The 20,075-nt window shown below is 41.0% G+C and overlaps 1 protein-coding gene across 2 annotated transcripts in view; it reads right to left on the reverse strand.

Annotated features, from left to right (window-relative positions):
* The window catches only part of gnai2a (guanine nucleotide binding protein (G protein), alpha inhibiting activity polypeptide 2a), a 211,342-nt gene that overhangs the window by 80,317 nt on the left and 110,950 nt on the right, over nt 1-20,075 (reverse strand). For both annotated transcript variants that reach the window (XM_041191250.1, XM_041191252.1), the window contains exon 4: nt 13,201-13,361. In XM_041191250.1, the coding sequence (XP_041047184.1) occupies nt 13,201-13,361 (161 nt within the window). The remainder of the gene's footprint in view (nt 1-13,200; nt 13,362-20,075) is intronic.

Raw genomic sequence — 20,075 nt, forward strand, 5'->3', positions numbered from 1 at the left:
CAATAACCAGTCAATTTGGCTAAGTGTTCAGTTAAGCAGAGTTCATTGTGATTGGATACAATGAGGCATGGAAAACCATGTGCAAATTCCTCATGCACAAAGTCTAAAGTTAATGCAGTCAATTCATCTTTTTTGGGAGCCAGGTGAAATCTCAAATGAACACAGCTCAAGATGTACTGGATCAGAATCTTAAAAGGCATGGAAAATTTTGGCAGATAACCAGGAGACAAAGTTGTTATCATGCACTTGCCTAAACACGTTTCACAGATGAAGAAATAGGCCACAAATTTTTTTTTTTACCCATGACGAAGAATCATGATCCACTACAGCAGCCTTTCATTTTTCTTCCCCCCATCAATTTCTACTGGTCTCATTCCAATGGGTGAGAAGTAAGAGAGGACATGGATGACTGTTTGAAAGATTTATCAATTCAATTTCTCATTATTTTACTGCTATGTAACACATTGCAGCCTCTGCGCTATCCCGTATTTGTGAAGGACATTTCATTTTATCTCGATTAAAAAAAAATCAGAGGAAATTCTCCTTTAATGTCACATAATTTAATTGTTTTCTCCCTCCACCCCCGCAAGGATTTTCTCTCCTTTCTTCACCTCCAGCAGTGTGCACTAGGGAGCAAGACCCCTAACAATGTCTCTCTAAGCAACCAGTACAAAATAAAGCATTCTTTCCTGCCCATACAGAAATACATTCTCAAACTTCGAGCAGGATTAACGGTTCAAAAGGAAATCCAAAGTATGTCTTTTATGCCTTCCTGCCCCTCCCCCCCACCCTTGTTAATTATTTTTATTTTCTCTTCAAAGAAAAAGGAGGAAACATGAACTAAAATCTTGAAGCCTTTGTTGGGAAACTCTCCAGTATTGTGTTACTCCTTCACTTCCTCTTTCCTATTGAAGGAATATCAGTTCCATTAAGTCCTGAGCAGACATCAATCAGGTGAGTGGTAACATATTGTGAAATCTCTTAATACCAGCTGTACAGGATATTGCACATTTTAAAATTTGAATATCTTAATTACCCACAGCTTGGTTGACAATTGCATTCTGAATTTTGAGCGCTATTCCCAGTCTCAACTGATATGTCCCAGATTTTACCGAGAAATCCATTTTCTTTTATCCACCGAGCCTTTCCCCATTTGCTCTGAACGCTAATTTGGTTACCTGTAAGTGCTTCATTCATATATTGCTCCTGTGTTCAAGTTCTGTAGACTGGCTTGTTCCCCACAACATTCTGACAAAGAGTCAAGAGTGCAGCCAACTGAGCCTGAATTAGAATTAACTCTAGGTCACAAAAGCAGACTACCTTAAAACAGCTTTCACCAATGTTCAAGTACCCAGGAATAACTATTGTCCAGCTGTCAGCAGTATGCCAAATGAGGCCAGGAGAGTCTATGGAATACAACTAAAATGTGCAAAAACTAGGCTAGCACCCATTAGAAATCAGGAAAGAAATGTATTGGAATACCAGTAGTTAACATTTCATTATTCCCATACATTGAAGTCATCTGGATGATTTTTCAACAATGACACTCCTATTCCATGAGGCCACTGCACTCAAAATTACAGGAACTGTGCACTAGTGCTACATGAATTTATTTTCATTCAGTTAATTCAGACCTCTAACCACTTTATGGTAATTGTGCTTATAGGGCTAAGAGTAGAATTTCTATAGCAGATTAAAATTCTATTAAACAATTCTAGGCAGCCAATGCTCTCAACACAAAACAATTCTCTCTTCCCCTCAAAAACACATACTAGATTTATTTTATTATAAAAATTACTTAAAATCTATGAAAGGATTTCATGGTAAAGTAGGAACATATGCTATTAGCATCTTTGCTTCTTGGCACTGATGCCTATGCATCAAGGGCCAGTTTCCAGATGTCCCTTTAGCTCTAGTTTGCAAACTTCAGTTTGGTTTCGGCCTTTTATGAGAACAACCATAAAAACATTGGAGGGGGAAAAAAAGGTATTTCGCTTAGGAAACTTTTTCCTTCCAAAGACAATGCATCATGGATCAGAAAACTTAGGGTCCTAAGAAAGCTTTCAGTAAGATTACTCCACCTGCCCTAAAGGTAAATCAGGCAAAACTCCAGAAGAGCCATCTAGCCTTGACCGGTTAGCCTTTTCTGCCTGAAATTTCCAAGATTGCTGCAGGTCAAATGCTCAAGCAGTATTTGATCTACATCACAACTTTCAATCTTTGTGATCAAATAGATTAAGGTATTCCCCCTGATGTTTGGGTTCCCTTTAGGAGAGAATGTCTGTGCACTGCAGCAGCAACCAAAATCAAAGTTCCAAGGGGGAGAAACAATAGCTGAAACAGGATAGGGAACCCAATAAGGGAAATTGGAATAGATGCTCACAGGGAAGCTGCCACAATTCTAATAGCAATGGGTAGATGGATAAATTCAAATTTGATTATGGGTGGAATCAGCAGTCAAGAGTTACTTTCAGCAACTGGCTGAGACAGAATTCTCACTTCACTGAGAATGGAATATTTTACTTTACTTGGCCGGCAATTTATTTACTTTTCCAACTTGAGAAAAGAATTATTTGTGCTAGAGATTAATTATTACTTTTTAACCCCAGATCATAATTTATTACCTCAGCTTTTGGGCACAGAATTATTTAACTAAATGAATGCATTAATTTCTCGGAGCAGAGGTCATTTATTTTATGATCTGTTCAGGAGATTTATTTAAGGAGATAGATTATTTGTTCTATTAAATTTTTAAAAGTGTTAATTTTCCTGATAAAATTTCACGTCAGTTCATTTAATTGTATCCGCTCAGCCTTTAATTATTAATTCAAATCACACATTTATTTATGCTCTTGTGCATAATTGGATGCAGATGTAGTTACCTATTCAAACAAGCTAAATGTTAAGGAAAAATATTTATCTATTGCATACATATAAATTAAATTATGTTTTTGGAATACATTCATCTTTCTTAAAAATCTAGCAGAGGCACAACTAGGGACCCATGGTAAAACGAGGACACAAAGGTTTGCATAGCCCAAGGTTCAACTTTACTAGTAAACTGAGGTACAATGTCAAAAGTAGAACTGACAGATCATGTACAGATTGTGGCCCTAAAATAAGGACCACAAACAGGGTTACCAGCTAACAGTGGCTACAGCCTTCAGACCAGCGTGTCATAATCAAGGTCAATATTGTAGAGATTGAATTTCCAAGGAAGGTTGTCAGAATCACAATTGAGCGTTAAGGTCACTTCACTGAGTCAAAAGATGCAGATCGGGGTGTCCCAACTTTCCGCAAATAACTGATCATCGAACCTTGACTTACACATTATAGCATTTTAAATTGTGTTCCAAAAGGCTAATGGAATGTTGTCCTTTGGCTCAGCAGAATTGGAATATAAAAGTGAAGAGATGATGCTTCAGTTGCACAGAACCTTGAAAAGATCCCATCTTGAGCACTGCCCTCAGCAATGTACCCCAGACCGCAATGTTATACCGGACTTGGAAGTGGTACAGCACATATTCACCAGAATGATACTGGAGCTGAAAGGATTAAATTGTGAGGACAGCTTATGCCAACTTGATTTGTATTCCTTAGAAGGTTGAGCAGTGATCCAATTAAGGTGTTTATTATAATGATAAAGGGATTCAACGTGATGCATAGAGAAAATATTTCTTCTATTGTGGGAATAAGGCTTCGGGCCATTTAAGAATGAAATCAAAAAGCAGTTTGAAGATGAAAGGTAGTGGAAATCTGGAACACACTTCCTCATAAGGCCGTGAATGCTAGTTAATCGATAGCACAATGGGCCAGAACTTCTGAGGAGCGGCAATCATAGTCGGATTGTCACTCCGCTCCTTCCTACTTATCTTAGCTGGGAGCTGCACCTTCTTCACCCAACCTTGCAACTTGTGCCTCCTCAGAAAAGTGCAGTGCAGCGGGTTCCCGAGGCCTTCTAGTGCAGTGTAGCACAGTCAGACAAAAAGAAGCCCTGCCCCTCTTTACAGCGTTAGCTGCTGTATAACAGGTAAGTTTAAAGGCCCAGTCACTTTAAGAGGGAAAGCAAGTAGGATGGGGGGGAGGGTGGGGATACGTTGGTCAGTCAGGGTAGGCTGACCAGTTGGGGGGCTGGGGGCTGTTGGCGAGGTGTCAGGAGAGTAGATAGAGTGGTGGTGGTGGTGGTGGTTTGGGGGGGTGGTGGTAGTTCAGGGGTTGGGGGTGGCTCAGGAAGGGTAGTCAGGGATCACGAGGGCATTTGGAGGGTCAGTACTATAGTTATTTAGGAGTTTCAATGCTAATTTTTCCTGAGTAACTATTCTACAGAACCCTCCGAAGTCTCCAATTTAAATCGGAGTATCAGCTGATTACTCTGCGTTATCTGTCGAGTAGCAGTTTGATTGTTGTAAAAGCTGCCGTGCGAGCTGTGCAAGCACACTTTCTTTGATACAGAACTGCCAAATTGAGTTTGGAGGATGTGCATCAGAGTGAATGGTCTTTTGCTGATTAACCAATGCTCCACCTTGTTTTACAGTAAATGGTAGGAAGGTGCGAAGGAAGCCAGTACAGAAGATGGTTTTTGACTATTATGTGGTTCCTATTTTACCATGATGACATTTATATGGCTCTCTGGTGATATGATCAAAGTCAGGAACTTTGTGGGGAAATTGAGGTGACTCCAAGATCCACTACGGTATCACAAAATAATAGAATAACTCCATCACCTTAGTTAATTTTTTCCCCAGCATCTCTCTTGTTTTTTCAGAGGTTGTGACCAGTTCTGCATTAATTGTTGAAACTCATCAATAATTCTATAGGCTGTTTAATGTTGTGTACAGTTATTCCCATGATTAATTGGTTAATGAGGTAAGAAAGTGATAAATGGTTCAATAGTTGCTTCCATTTAGAGCTGTAATAATGAGAAATTGGCTGTGACAAGGTTGGAAGTTACCACACTCCTTTTGATCAGATTGTACAATGCTGCAAGCAGCACTCTCCTATAATGAAAGTTAAAGGGTGCTTTCATCAAAGAACAGCTCCCTTCCATCCAAACTTGGAACAACCTGCACTTATCCTCAGAGTCCTGACAGCAAAGGGTTGGACGTGGTGGAGTAGGGATCCGCAAGGGTTTCCAGGGTTCACTGAACCAAGTTGCTTTGTCTAAAGAGCAAAGATTACCACCAATTTGACAAAAAAATATTTTAGTCAAACAATCAAGTTCTGAGCATGAGCCTCTTTTAACTAAAATAATGCCTGGAAGTCAGATCTTCCCAATGGCATTGATTGACCAGTTTCCAGCCTGTTAAGGAACTTCTGTGAAAACAAACTCCTCAAAACCGACATCTTTGGTGGTTCAGTGCCACATTTTGTTTATGCCTCTGTGAAACTGCTTGAAGCAGTTTATTATGTTATTATGCTATATAAATGCAATATGTTTGTTGAACGGGTTGGCACGAAGCCCGTGGGGTTCTGTTGAAGTGTTTATGGGGAATCCAATTGGTCGAATTGCCTGAAACTCAGTCACCAGGTTCATACTGCGAAAGAGCAGTGTTTAGTCAGAGAACGAGGCGGTCAATTCTAAAAGCAATGGCGGAAAGTCTTTGAGGAATTTCCAGTCCATTGATGAGAAGGTTTTAAAGCTGCTAAAGAAGATGGAGTTAAAAAATGGGCAGACTTTCTGAAGGTGAGGAATTATATTGTGGGGCAGTTCAGTGAAGCATCATGCGGTCACAAAATAACCAATGTAACCTACCACATAATTTTCAACTGATTTAATATTCTGGGGTGGTTCTACAATGATCACCAATGTAAACTTCTCCCTCACTGTGTACAGAATTCTGGAAATGCTCACAGCCTCAACAGCAATAACGCCTTTAACACAGAGAACCCCTGTTGTAGACTGCCATGACTGTCTTCAGTGTGCCTTGCTGACAATCTTCAAATCCCACTGCACATGTTGTACTTTGCTTCTCCAGTATTAATTTGGTAATGAGCTTCAGTGCAGTACCCTGGCTGACCATTGATAAATCTCATGACCAAGGATTGCAAACGACTCTCGCGTTCAGTGGCAGGTTGGTGCATCTGGCGAGAAAAGCAGTATGCAGTGTGTGCACTGCTTATGAAAACATGCTAGGGGAGACAATTTCCTCAGTTTGCATGGTCTTTTTATTTAGTTGCTGATGGTTAAGTGGGATAGCTCTTTAACCTGCTGTATATTGCTGAATACAGTTACCATACTGGTACACGTGAAGGAAAATCTTCTCACGAAAGTGAAGTGACAAGGAGGAATTTGAGAAAAAAATATTTGCCCATATCTTCTGATTTCTTGGGGGGGTGGGGGGGGGGTCGTAACCCATGGAAGTCCCCATGCAAGAACTGCACAGGAATTGCCTGGTAAGTTCAAACTTCTGATGAGCAATTACCCTGCACTAGGAACTGTCTGCACTGGAAGGTCTCCTAAATATATCATACATTTTATATTATATTAAAGATAGGAACAGGAGTAGGCCTTTCAGTTCCACCACTTAATGAGATCATTGTTGATCTGCATTCAAACTCCATTCCCCTTTACACCTTAGACTAGCAAACATCCATCCATCTTAGAGTTGAAATCAACCAAGCTAGCATTTAGAGCTTTTTGTGGGAAAATATCCACAGCACGACCATCCTTTGTGTGAAGAAGTGTTTCCCAACTTCTCTCTTGAATGGCTTGACTCTATTTTTAAAATTATCCCCTTATCCTAGACTCCCCCACCAGTGGAATATCTTTACCTGCCCTATTGATTCCTTTATAAAAAAAAAAATTCTTATTTTGAAGTATAATCACCCCTTAATCTTCTATATTCCAGGAATACAAGCCTAGATTATGTAAACGTTCCTCAATCTTACCACTGGAGCCCTGCTAACATTTTGGTGAATCTGCGTTGCAACCATTACAGGCCAATATCTTCTAAACTGTGGCACCCAGATGTAGTTGAAATAGCGTTTGGTATACCTGTAGAAAAACTTCATCCCTTCCATATTCCAGCCTTCTAATTATAAAGGCTAACATTTCAGTAACATTTTTGATCATGTTTTGTAGCTAACTACTAGGTTAAGTGATCTGCATACATGGAACCCTAAATCTCTTTAGATCTCCACTGTTCAGAGTGAATCCCTTTTACTGTCATCGTGTAGAGATCCTGAACTAGGAATAATGGACCGTAACCTCCGACTAGCATCGGAAAGTGCTGGCCCCCAGGAATTAGAACAAATAGATAGCTACTTACCTGGTCTTGAAAATTATGTTGCTGCTTCCGTTCGTCGGAGCTGCTTGGGGCTTGCATTGAAAGACTCCTTGCAGGCTCCAGCAAAGTGCAGCTCCAGCGGATTCAAGGAGGCAACTCCCCCTTTTTTTTACGTCACTTGCTACCCGTAAAGTAGGTAAGTTTAAAGGGCCAGGGAAATTGACTGGCCAGAAGGTATGCGTCTAAGGTAAGTGCATAGGATTCGAGGGATGGGGGTGTCCATCCCTAATTCCCCATTTCAGACGGTACTACAAGAGTCAACTATATTGCTCTGGGACTGAAGTAACATGTAGGCCAGGCTAGGATACAAGAACATAAGAATACAAGAAAGAGGAGCAGGACTGGACCACATGGCCCATCGAGCCTGCTCCACCATTTAATATGATAATGGATGATCTTGGGCTTCAACTCCATTTTCCTGCTTGCTCCCCATATTCCTTAATTCTCTGAGACACCAAAAATCCATCTATCCCAGCCTCAAATGTATTCAAAGATGGAGCATCCACAATCCTCTAGAATAGAGAATTCCAAAGATTCAGAACCCTTTGAGTGAAGTAATTTTGTCTCATCTCAGCCCTAAATGATCAGCCCCTTATCCTGAAACAGTGCCCTCATGTTTTGGATTCCCTGACCAACAGAAACAATCTCTCAGCACCTATCCTATCAAGCCCCTTCAGAATTTTGTAGATTTCAATGAGTTTGCCTCATCTTCCAGAGAATATAAGCCCAATTTACTCAGTCTCTCATCATAGGAAAACACCCTCATCCTAAGGGCCAATTTCGTGAACCTTCACTGCATGGTCTCCAATTTAAGTACATCCTTTCTTACATGTGAAACTAAAATTGCACACCGTACTCCTGATGTGGTCTCACCAAAACCCTGCACAACTGTACCAAGACTTATTTATTCCTGCCCTCCAATCCCCTTGCAATAAAGACCAACATGCCATTTGCCTTCCCAATTGCTTGCTGCATCTGCATATTAACTTTCTGCACTCTTTGTACAAGCATATCCAAGTGTCTTTGAACATCAACACTTAAAAATTTCTCACCTTTCAAAAATATTCTTTTTATTCTTATGACCAAAGCAAATAACTTCACATTTTCCACATTATACTCCATCTGCCATCTTGTTGCCCAATTACCTAACCTGCATATCTCCTTGCAGCCTCTATATGCTCCTCACAGCTTTCCACCTAGCTTGGTATAATCAGCAAGCTTAGATATATTTCTCTCCGTCTCTTCATCTAAGTTGTTAATATAGATTGTAAATAGCTGAGGCCCCACAATGATTCTTGCAGCACTTCACTATTCACTGTATGCCAACTTGAAAAAACCCCATTTATGCCCATTCTGTTTTCTATCATTAACCAATCTTCTATCCATATATCACCCCTAACTCCATGAGCCCTTATCTTGATTATTAACCTTATGTGCAGCACCTTATCAAATACATTTGGAAATCCAGGTATACTACATCTACTGGTTCCCCTTCATCTACCCTACTAGTATTAGGGTTTATTTATTTAGGATGTCATTAGTGAACCAGATGGGCTGTTAAACAATTGATGACAATTGGGTGTGAGACTAGCTTTCGATCCAAGACTTAATTTTTTTTTTATTAATTGAATTTAACTTCCACCAGCTGCCATGGTGGGATTTGAAGCCATGTCCCCAGAACATTAGCCTGGGCCTCTGGATTACAGTAACGTAACTGCAGGGGCAGGCGGTATTGTAGTGGTCAGACCATGAACTCTCTCCTCTATCCTCACCCCTCTTTTATCCCCTTTTTCAATATTCATTTATATTTAATTTTTATTTTTTATCCATTTTTGATTTATTTTCATTTTTATTCATTGTTTTATCCCCACCTTTTATCCTAGTTTCGATTTTTATCCCCCACCACCGTCCCCTTCCCCGCACCCCACCCCCACAAGGGCCATCTGTCACTTGTTCATGTTGTTCTTTTCAGAGTGCTTACCCTTGTCCTGCTATTATCACATTCTGCTTTCTTACCTTAATGCCACTATCAGCACCTCCTTTAGCCCTCAGTACTACCATTAACACCCCCTTTGTCCTTTTGTTCATGACATCTTTGTCAATCTCTCCTTTGCCCCCACCTATCGCTGGCCTTCTATCCAGCTCCACCCCACCTAAACATATAAATTTCATCACATTTTTACTTCTCATTAGCTCTGAAGAGTCATACGGACTCAAAACGTTAACTCTGTTTTCCTCTCCACAGATGCTGTTAGGCCTGCTGAGTTTTTACAGCATTTTCTGTTTTGGCTCTACTGGAGTATGTTGAGTAAGCTGATCTCAGCTAGCACAAAAACAGAGGAAAGAGAAAGCTCAAGTTCCCTGAATGTTTGGAAATTATGTAAGAATAGTACTTCGCATTAGGAACAGCCTGTTTATATTCACTGGGAAGACTCACCCTCATAGTGCAAGATGAAACTTTGTGGAATCTTATCCCAGCAAGAATTGAACAGAATCAGGAAAAGAAAACATTTGTGGAAGAAGAAAATCTGTTACGTGGGGGTTAAATTTGCACTGCCTATGTAAGATGCTATATTCTGTAACACCAACCCAGCTATGTTATTGATGCATGGGATAGACACAAAGAGAGCTTACACCCTCTATACACCGGTATAGGTCAAGTCTTGGTCTTTTAGAGAAATAAAGGAGACACTGATCCTCATTATGACCAGAAAAGTATCCACCAACATCAGCGGCATGTTTCTCCAGCAGCTTCTGACCCTTAAATATTACATCTACCCAACTTGGGAGGGAAAAGTGTGTGCAGTGATTTGAATTTGGTTATCAGAAAGGAATGTTTTAAATGTTGATGTGGGACATCGAAGGTTCAGATAGGGAAGATTATTTTAAATTGGAAACACATCTTTTGCATAATGCTGCAGCACACTGCATGCTTCAAAGAGCAATATAAGACAGAAACAAGAGAAGTTCTTTTCAGGCCATGTCTCAAATTGAAAGACAACCAGCACCCAAAACATAAGACTACCAACGCATGCAAGACTTCTGGAGTATGCACAACAACTCAGAGCTCTAAAGAAGAGTCATATGGGCTCAAAACATTAACTTTGTTTCTCTCTCCACAGCTGCTGTCAGACCTTCTGAGTTTTTCCAGCATTTTCTGTTTTTTTTTCATATTTTCAGCATTTGCAGTATTTTGCTTTCATTTTACTCTACAGCACATGTTAAGTAAGCCTGAATGTCTATTCTGTAGTATCGTCAGAGAAACTGAATTCTACCATTTCATGGTCAATGCATTATTTAGCAGTCATATCGCCATTAAAAAGTATTATGGTTTCATTACAATTAGGTCACTAGACTACCTCAAAGACTGATGTATCAACTTTAATTGATTCAAATGTGAGCACAATTTTTTATCTTACAGTAGAATGTCTGTGATCATGGCTACCTTTCAATGGAAAATTGTAGCTTGTCCAATGTACTAGAATAGGATTCTAATTCAATAAGAATCAAGTTACTGGATTACTGTGATCGACCAAGACTCGTTCAATGCTGCTGTTACCTAAAATACCTAACAGTAACAGGCAAGACTGTTGTTTGGTTTAAACATTCAGTTGCTTCTACTCACTGTGCTATCAATGTTAACCTCATGAGAGATTAAGCCTCACAACAGAAGTCACACAACAAACTGCTGATAAAATGCACCCTCAAAGTGAATGAATTAAACTGAAACAAAATGGACTGATCGTTAAAGGGATTGGAATGAAATGAGTGAACAGCCTCAATCCAAGCTCCCCAATTGAAATTGTCCTCGAATTTGGTAAACACACTCATTGGTGTGAGTGCAGACAAGCTACAGAACGCAACTTTCTATAGCAAGAAATAAAATGTCTCACACTTTAGCAGGTTTGCAGTTTAGCATAACCGCACTAAATCTGAGACTCCATAGAGGGGAATAAGCTAAGAACTGTGGGAGGTGGTAGAATTGAGCCAGAACAATTACCTCATAGCCCTTTTATTTTAGAATACTGCGGTTTTAAAAAAAAATGCAAATTATTCCTCTGGGTACCAGGTTAAAGTAGCTCTTAGTGAGAACACCAATTTACCATTGTTAGACTTGTGCTCTTATGTTAATTGATCGAAGCATTTTGATTTTAATTGCAAGAACTTGCTTGAATAATGACTGCACGTCTGATTCACAATGCTTATAGCATCACACCAGCCCCATCCCCCAACCACCCCTCCACTCTATCCAGATTTTCTCTCCTCTTTAAGGTGATGAATTAAGCCAGAGCAAAGTTCGGTAATTCACTCAAATGCTATTCACATTGAGCCCAGATACATGGCTATTCATCTGGAGGAGCCATGACAGCCGAGCCTGGTGTAAGTCATCACAATTTACAACTGAGATCAATGAGGACTGCAACTTGCAGCACAAGGCACGGCGCTATTGTAGAGGCAACACCACATGCATCCACACACTCACTGGATGTATTAAGCAAAAACGAAGTTAAGACGTTGTGCTTCAAGGTAGGCTAGCCTAGCCCTTTGATTGTGATACAGTTGGGTCTATGAGGCATGTCTTACTCAGCACTGTTCATATAGAATCTGTTCGTTTCAGTTAGTGAGCAGCTGTTTGTCAGGTTCCAGCCCACCTGTTTGTCCTGAAATAGTTCTGAAGCCTACTATGTGCCAGGTACAGAGACAGCATCATCATCCTTGTAGTTTCTCCAGAAGAAATGCTAACTGGGTAATAACTACATCTCCATTAGAATCATGGAATTGACTGACATATTGAGTGCGGTTGCAAACCACAGAGATATCAATTTTAAAAATTAATTAATTAACTCAGTTTTTATAAACTGAAAATTTAATTAACCAAATTGCTGAGGACTCAGGTTCTTAATTGTAGAAAGCAAGATAAATGACATTTGAGTATACACCCTCATCCATACTACTGCTCAAAAGCATCCTCTGGATATGAACCTTAAATGCACCAAGAATGCATCACCAGTTTAAATATCATTAGATACCCCCTAGCATTGAAATCATGTAGAACAGATCACGATTATCCATTCACAATGTCAGTTTAGTCATACAACACTCGATGCTCATCAAATCACTGGGGAGCTTTCTCTGTCTTTTCCTCCCATGGAAGTGGAATGAGAGGGGGAAGGGGAGTTAATCAATTTCTGCCAAGCAATTTTTAAATTTGCAATGCCAGTTTGCTGAAAGAATTGTTATCTAAAAAGTGAATCTCCTCTTGCATTGAGAATCATTGTACAGTTCAAGTCGCTATACTTATGGTTTACACTCCATTGCAGTATTTATTATATAGTATGGAATGCCATCAGTCTTTGTCATTGCTATTTGGGAACAGTTACCTGAAATATACAGTGCTATCATTTTCTAGGAACATAGATCCAAATTTCCTTTGCAGATTTCACATCAAGTATTTCCACAAAAACCACACGTTTAATAATTGCCTCCTTAACAGCAAATCATTCTAATTTCACCACAGTTAATGACCACCAACTGGATGAATGCTTGTCTGTACCCTCCAATTATAAATATTAGAGTAATATATATAAAAACAAAAAAACGGATTTTGTTTTTACTTTAAGAAGTGCACTGAGAGCAATTAGATTGAAAAGACGTTTCAGCAAAACTGGTGGTTACAAGACAATATTAAATGCATCTCTAAAGGCTGCCAAGAAGGGTTACATCGATAGCAATGCAACTTTCACAAGAGATCACTAAAATAAAGCAACACTGGACATTTTAGTTTAGGTCTGATCAAGGATACAGCAAATGTTTAGTGGCATCACAGATATAATCTGCAGCTCACTTCTTTCAGCCAAGCAGCCAAACCCAAACTGATACAGCAAACAGAAAAGGAAAATATTTTGAGACTTACTAAGCAGCAGAATCATTGAGTTGGTATTCCCTGGATCGACCAAAACAAGCCTGAACTCCAGTGTCACCCCACAGCCTTCTGATCACATTTGCTAAGTCTTCAGGCAAGATGCCCTGCTCCTCAGCAGTACCAGACAATGCAAACAGCTGGCGTGCATCATCCTGAAGAGAGAACAGAGCAACAAGTGTTAGAAGATCCCAGTTATAGTTAGCCTTCAGAGTTGCCTGGGAACCTTATGATGAGCGGAGTTGGAGAGTTAAAAGAGCGCGAGAAGGGGCAAGACTGAGATAAACACAGTAAATTGTAGTATACATAGGAATTATTCTAAATTAAGGTAACACTTAAAATAAATTAGTAAATATGGTAGTAAAAGCTTTATATAAAGTGTAAGGTATGCCAGTACAGTTCGGACATGTGGAATGTGCATCTTGTGGGATGTGGGAAGCCTTGCAGGCACAAAGTGCCTTCGATGGCTACATCTGCAGGAAGTGTCACCAGCTGCAGAAACACAAGCTCCGAGTTGTGGAGATTGAGCAGCAGCTGGCATCACTGCGGTGCATCCACAAGGCTGAGGATTACATGGATAGCACATTTAGAGAGGCGGTCACACCATAGCTAGGAAGTACAGAGGCAGATGGGAGATGGGTGGCTGCCAGAGTATCTAAGAGAAACAGGCAGGTAGTGCAGGAATCTCCTGAGGTTCTCTCAGTCTCTGCTTTCCCATTTTGGATACTGGTCAGTGAGACGATTCCTCAGAGAACTGTAGCAAGAGCCAAGTCTGTGGCACTACAGGTGGCTCAGCTGCACAGGAGAGGAGGAGGAAGAGTGGAAGTACTATAGTAGCTGGAGATTCCATTGTTCGGGGAACAGACAGGCATGTCTGTGGCCACAGGCGTGACTCCAGGATGGTATGTTGCCTCCCTGGTGCCAGGGTCAAGGATGTCGCAGAGTGGCTGCAAAACATTTATTTGTGGGAGGGTGAACAGCCAGAGATTATGGTCCACAGTGTGACCAATCACACAGGTAGGAAAAGGAACGAGGTCCTGGAAGCAGATTTTAGGGAGTTAGGAAGGGAATTAAAAAGCAGGACTTTAAAAGCAGTAATCACAGGATTACTCCCAGTGCCACATGGTAATGAACATAAGAATAGGAAGATTGAGCAGTTCAACACACGGCTGGGGAAATAGAGCAGGGTTTCAGATTTCTGAGGCATTGGGATCGGTTCTGGGGCAGATGGGACCTGTACAAGAAGGGCAGGTTACGTCGCAACAGGACTGGGACTAGTGTCCTTGCGGGGAGGTTTGCTAGTGTTGTTGGGGAGGGTTTCAACTAGATTGGCGTGGGGATGGGAAACTGGGAGGAAATTCTGAGCAAAGAGGAGAAAAACGGGCAGTGGGAAGTAGTGAAGTATCAACTGATAATGAGGATATATCAGATAGTTGCATCAGGGCAGGTAGAATACTAGAAGAGTTTGATAGGGTTAGAGTAGGCAACAGTAAGTCATTAGATGGAACAAAAATAAAAATTGCTGGAAAAACTCAACAAGTCTGACAGCATCTGTGGAGAGAAAGACAAGAGTTAACATTTTGAGTCCGTAAGACTCTTCTTCAGAACTAAAGAGAAGTAGAAATGTGGTGAAATATGTACTGTTTAAAGGGGGTGGAACGGGTGAAGCTGGATAGAAGGCCAGTGATAGGTGGAGGCAAAGGAGATATTGCAATAGATGTCATAAACAAAAGGTCAAAGTGGTGCTGATGGTGATGATACTGGCTAAAGGAATGTGCTAATGGTGACATTAAGAGTAGAAAGCAGGATGAGCAAGTGACAGATGGCCCTAGTGGGGGTGGGGTGGGGGGAAGGGATGGTGTGGAGAAAAAATATCGAAATAAGATAAAAGGTGGGGATAAAACAATTTTAAAATTCCCACCTTTTTCCATTATTATTTTTAAAATTTATTTCCATTGCTTTATCCCCACCTTTTAGCCTATTTTGATCTTTTAACCCCACCCCACCCCCACTAGGGCCATCTGTCCTTTGCTCATCCTGCTTTCTACTCTAATGTCACTATTAGCACCTCCTTTAGCCAGTATCATCACCATCAACACCCCTTCGACCTTCTGTTTATGACATCTTTTGCAATCTTTCCTTTACCACCTATCACTGGCCTTCTATCCAGCTTCATCTGTCCCACCACCTCCCCCCTTAAACAGTATACATTTCACCACATTTCTACTTCTCTTTAGTTCTGCAGAAGAGGCATACGGACTCGAAAAGTTAACTCTGTCTTTCTCTCCACAGATGCTGTCAGACCTGCTGATTTTTTTCCGGCAATATTTGTTTTTGTTTCAGATTTCCACTATCCGCGGTATTTTGCTTTTATCTCACTCATTAGATGGAGTCAGAATAAGCAGGAAAGTAAAAAAGCCTAATTCAGGGCTAATGTGCATGTATGTATGTGAATGCATGGCGTGTGATTTATAAGACTGGTGAACTACAGGCACAGTTTAACAAATGGAATTGTGATATTATTGCTATAACAGAGACCTGGCTCAAAGGAGGGCCGGACTGGGCATTAAATATTCCTGGGTACAAGCTGCTTAGGAGTGGTGGGGGGGGTTGGTGGAGTGGGGTGTGTGTGTGTGTGTGTGTGTGTGTGTGTGTGTGTGTGTGTGTGTGTGTGTGTGTGTGTGTGTGTGTGTGTGTGTGTGGAAGTGGCAATATTGGTTAAAGATGGCGTGACAGTACTGGAGAGAGAGGATGCTCCAGGAAAGGGGTCAAGGATAGAATCTTTCTGGCTAGAATACAGAATGGGAAAGGTGCAATAATATTGACTGGTGTAATATATAGACCACCAACTAGAGGAAGGGATGTGGAGAAGCAAATTTGCAAAGAAATTATGGAGGTGCAAGAGTTATAGAGTAATCATAATGGGGGGCTCCAAGTATCCAAATACAGACTGGGAAAGGAATATTACAAAAGGTCAAGAGGAGAAAAAGTTCTTGGAATGTATTCAAGATAATTTTCTAAAGCAGCATGTTTCCAGACCAAAGAGGGGACATGCATTTTTGGACATGGTTTTGGGGAATGAGTTGGCCCAAGTGAATCAAATATCAATGGGAGGGCCTCTAGGGAACAGTGACCATTGTATCACAAGGTTATGGATTAAAAGGGAAAGTAGGTACTTGGATAAGAAATTGGCTGAGTGACAGGAAACAGAGAGTAGTGTTAAATGGTTGTTTTTCAGGTTGCAGGAAGGTTTGTAGTGGAGCTCCTCAGGGGTCAGTGTTGGGACCCTTGCTCTTCCTGATATACATTAATGACCTAGACTGTGGTGTGCAGGGCAGGATTTCAAAATTTGCAGATGATACGAAGATTGGAAATGTTGTCAACTATGATGGGGATAGTCTTGAGCTTCAAAAGGACATAGACTTGAGGTGGATTGGGCACAAAAGTGGCAGATGAAGTTCAATGCAGAGAAGTGTGAGGTGATTTGTTTTGGCAGGAAAGATACGGTGAAACAGTATAAAGGGAGAGCCTCTAAAGGTGGTACAGGAAGAGGGACCTCGGTGTATATGTACATAGGTCACTGAAGATGCTAACGGGATGTTAAGAGAGCAGTTAATAAAGTATCTTGGGCTTTATTAATAGAGGCATTGAGTACAAGAGAAAGGAGGTCATGGTGAACTTGTATAAGACACTAGTTAGGTCACTTCTGGAGTACTGCATCCAGTCCTTGGACACTATACTTGAAGAAGGATGTGAAGGTATTGGAGAGAGTACAGAGCAGATTCACAAGAATGATGGCCGAGATGAAGAACTGTATCTACGAAGATAGATTGGAGAGATTGGGACTGTTTGAAAAAAAGGCTGAGAGAAGACGTGATAGAGGTATTTAAGATCTTGAGGGGCATGAACAGGGTAAATAGTGAGAAACTGTTCCCACTCAAGAGAATGTCAAGAACTAGAGGGCACAGATTCAAAATAATTGGCAAAAAGAGTAAATGTGATGTGAGGAAAAATGTTATCACCCAGAGGGTGGTTGGAGTCTGGAACAAACTTCCTGAAACTGGGGGATGCAGGTTGATTGAGGTATTCAAAAAGGAATTGGATTGCTACCTGAAAAGAGAGGGGTTATGGTGATAAGGCAGAGGAGTAGGACTAGGTGGAATGGTCTTTCAGAGGGCCAGCGCTGACTCAATGGGCCAAATTGCCTCCTTCTGCACTGTAAAGATACTGTGATAGTACAGCCTCCAGGTCCTAAGGCATAGATGTAATTGCCCTTTCTGCCTTGTCTCTCTTTCTGTGGACAGCATTTTAAAGATTGAAGTGAGACAAACATGGCTGCCCTACCATGTGACTTCTCACACTGTGTCCCTTTTCCAAACAAAGTAGTGGTCTCGGGTTGGTGAGCCACGCCCTGGTTTATTGTTTCAAGACATTCATCCTTAGGGGGTTAAGACAATAACATTCTTCGTTTCAAAGTAAAAAAGACCTATTCAATTTCAAAATATCTTTTGGATGGTCTCAAGATGTGTAGTCGACACCTTTTCACCTGTGATGTGCCCTTTTAGTCTCTGTTAGACAGAGGCTGGGATTTTCAGACCCCATCGTGGTGGGACCCGCCGCGGGGGGTGCGGCAGACCAGTCAAAAGTCTTTCGGCAGGATAAGATCCTGGCAGTGGTAGGGGCCGGAAAATCCCGGCCAGAGAGTGTCAAATTTTGAACACAGGCCAGGTCAGCTCACCTTGAGCTTTGCAGCAGCACATTGTAAAAAAAAAAAAAAATCCATTTCAAAGAGCCCACACCGAATAAAGTTTGTTTTCCAAGTTAGGAATATAGCAGATCATATCTGGGCATGAATTTGTAAAACTCCGGAAACTGGCACAACATGTGTGTGTTTAGTGCCCTAGATTTGAACCAGGCCACATGTTTTTTTGCTTTAATTGTTCTGCAACAGTTTCAGCAAATACAGTACATACTTTTCCTCACCCACCCAGGCTGAACCATGGATTGAGATTTTGTCCTCGCAATTTTTATTTCTACATCACAAATCATCTTCAGAAAAGGGAATCTCAATTGCAGTCTTCTGTACTGAATGGGAAGACGACTATACACTCAGTCCTGGGGCGCTCAACCATCAAGAATTGACAGGGAGAGTTATGGATAACACAAAAACATTACTATTATCAAATTAGACTCAGTTCCTATGAATTTTATGAAGAGTATTGCCCAGGAGAAGCCAAGAATCACTGTTATTGCCATCCAGGAATCAACAAATACAAATTAACCCAGCCTACCACCATGTGTTTTTACACAGGAATAACACAATTTAATAGGGTAGGAAATAGCTAAACGAGATGAAAAGGTTTAAGTGGTTAGCATTCAACAAGAGTAACAGTTAAAATGTTCTCTCTCATTTCAGCTTTCAGCCAGCTGCATTTATTTGTTTTCCTTTTTACTGAATTGCTAGAGGTTTCATTGTTTGATCAGCAGGTGGTAAAATTATTTAAAATGGTTTAAAAGGTATGCTAAGAATCAAATAAAATCCTTCTAAACCATCTGATTTTAAAAAAAAGCACCAACTAGGCTTTTTTATTGAGGTACTTGTTTCATCCATAGCTTTGTTGATGCCCTCAGGGGGAGAGAAAAGAGACACAAGCCAAGTATCTGAGTGACAACAGCGGCTGGGACATGCTGTTTGATATGATCGGCCAGTCTGGGCGTACGGCCTACGTACCAAGCATCACACTGGCACTGAAATTCATATACCACGTTACTCATTTGTGTGATAGGCAGAACGTCTTTTTTTGGCTTGATGGCAGCATCCAATTAGTGGCAAATACCACTCGTGTTGCTACTGCATAGTAGCAGCATGAAACAGCTAGCTTCACCTGTTGCTCACATGTTTGCTCAAATGTATGTTGAAAACTTGGGTCACAATTGGCTATAACAATCTGCTCAACCATTTGGCCGATTCACATTGTCCAGAATCAGTCACAGATAAGTAAAGGGACATCACTTGTGCGTGTCTTGGGCGGCCCATACATACTTGGTCGTAGCGGACCATGAGGATTAACCCTGCCGTACATACCACGCAGTAGCTCATCGCTCGTACGCCAGCAAGTGTTTTCTAAGTTTACTTTCAAGCAAGGCTGATCCAGATATGTTCAGCGGCAGGTCCAATGGATATGAATTTGGGCCTGTCATTAAGAAAGGAGAGCATTTTGTTGACATAGTCACGGTTGTTAAGGATGACTGTTCCAGTCCCTTTGTCAGGTTTACTGACGTTTGGGTTGGTCTTAAGGCCTCACAATGCTGTAAGACGTTTGCACTGCACGTGAAAGTCGGACAGGTTGTTCTGAATCCTGCAATAGATCAGCTAGGCGCGCTTTCAAGGTTTCAATGTTTTCAGTGGATGCTGGTTTGCGGTAGGATATTTGGGGGTAGAGCAGTTCAAACTCAGCTAATGCCTTTTCCCATTTTATTTAAGAAGAAGGGACACCAAAACGGAAACCAGGTACAAGAACAAACTCTTCGCCTTCTGAGAGTGCATGATCAGAGATTTGTTACATTTAGTGGCATCGCTAATTGCGTTGCCAAGCTGCTTCCGCTTAAGTGAGCTTATGGTACGGACATGTTTCAAACGGGTACGCTGCTTATGGTGCAGTCATCTAGTGAAGCAATATAGCGGCAAACAAAAGCAATACTGAGAGAATCAGAGTTTCTCTTTCACCTAACTGACCTGGACCCGAGCTCAATGTAAAGAAGTTGCTGGTAGCACAGAGCTCAAAACAGGCCATGAAATTCAAGAACACTATATAATGAGTTGGATAAAACAAAATACCATATATACTGATGTAAAAAATCTCTCATAA

This window comes from Carcharodon carcharias, chromosome 7 (genome assembly GCF_017639515.1).
Source record: "Carcharodon carcharias isolate sCarCar2 chromosome 7, sCarCar2.pri, whole genome shotgun sequence".
In the NCBI taxonomy this organism is placed as follows: domain Eukaryota; kingdom Metazoa; phylum Chordata; class Chondrichthyes; order Lamniformes; family Lamnidae; genus Carcharodon; species Carcharodon carcharias.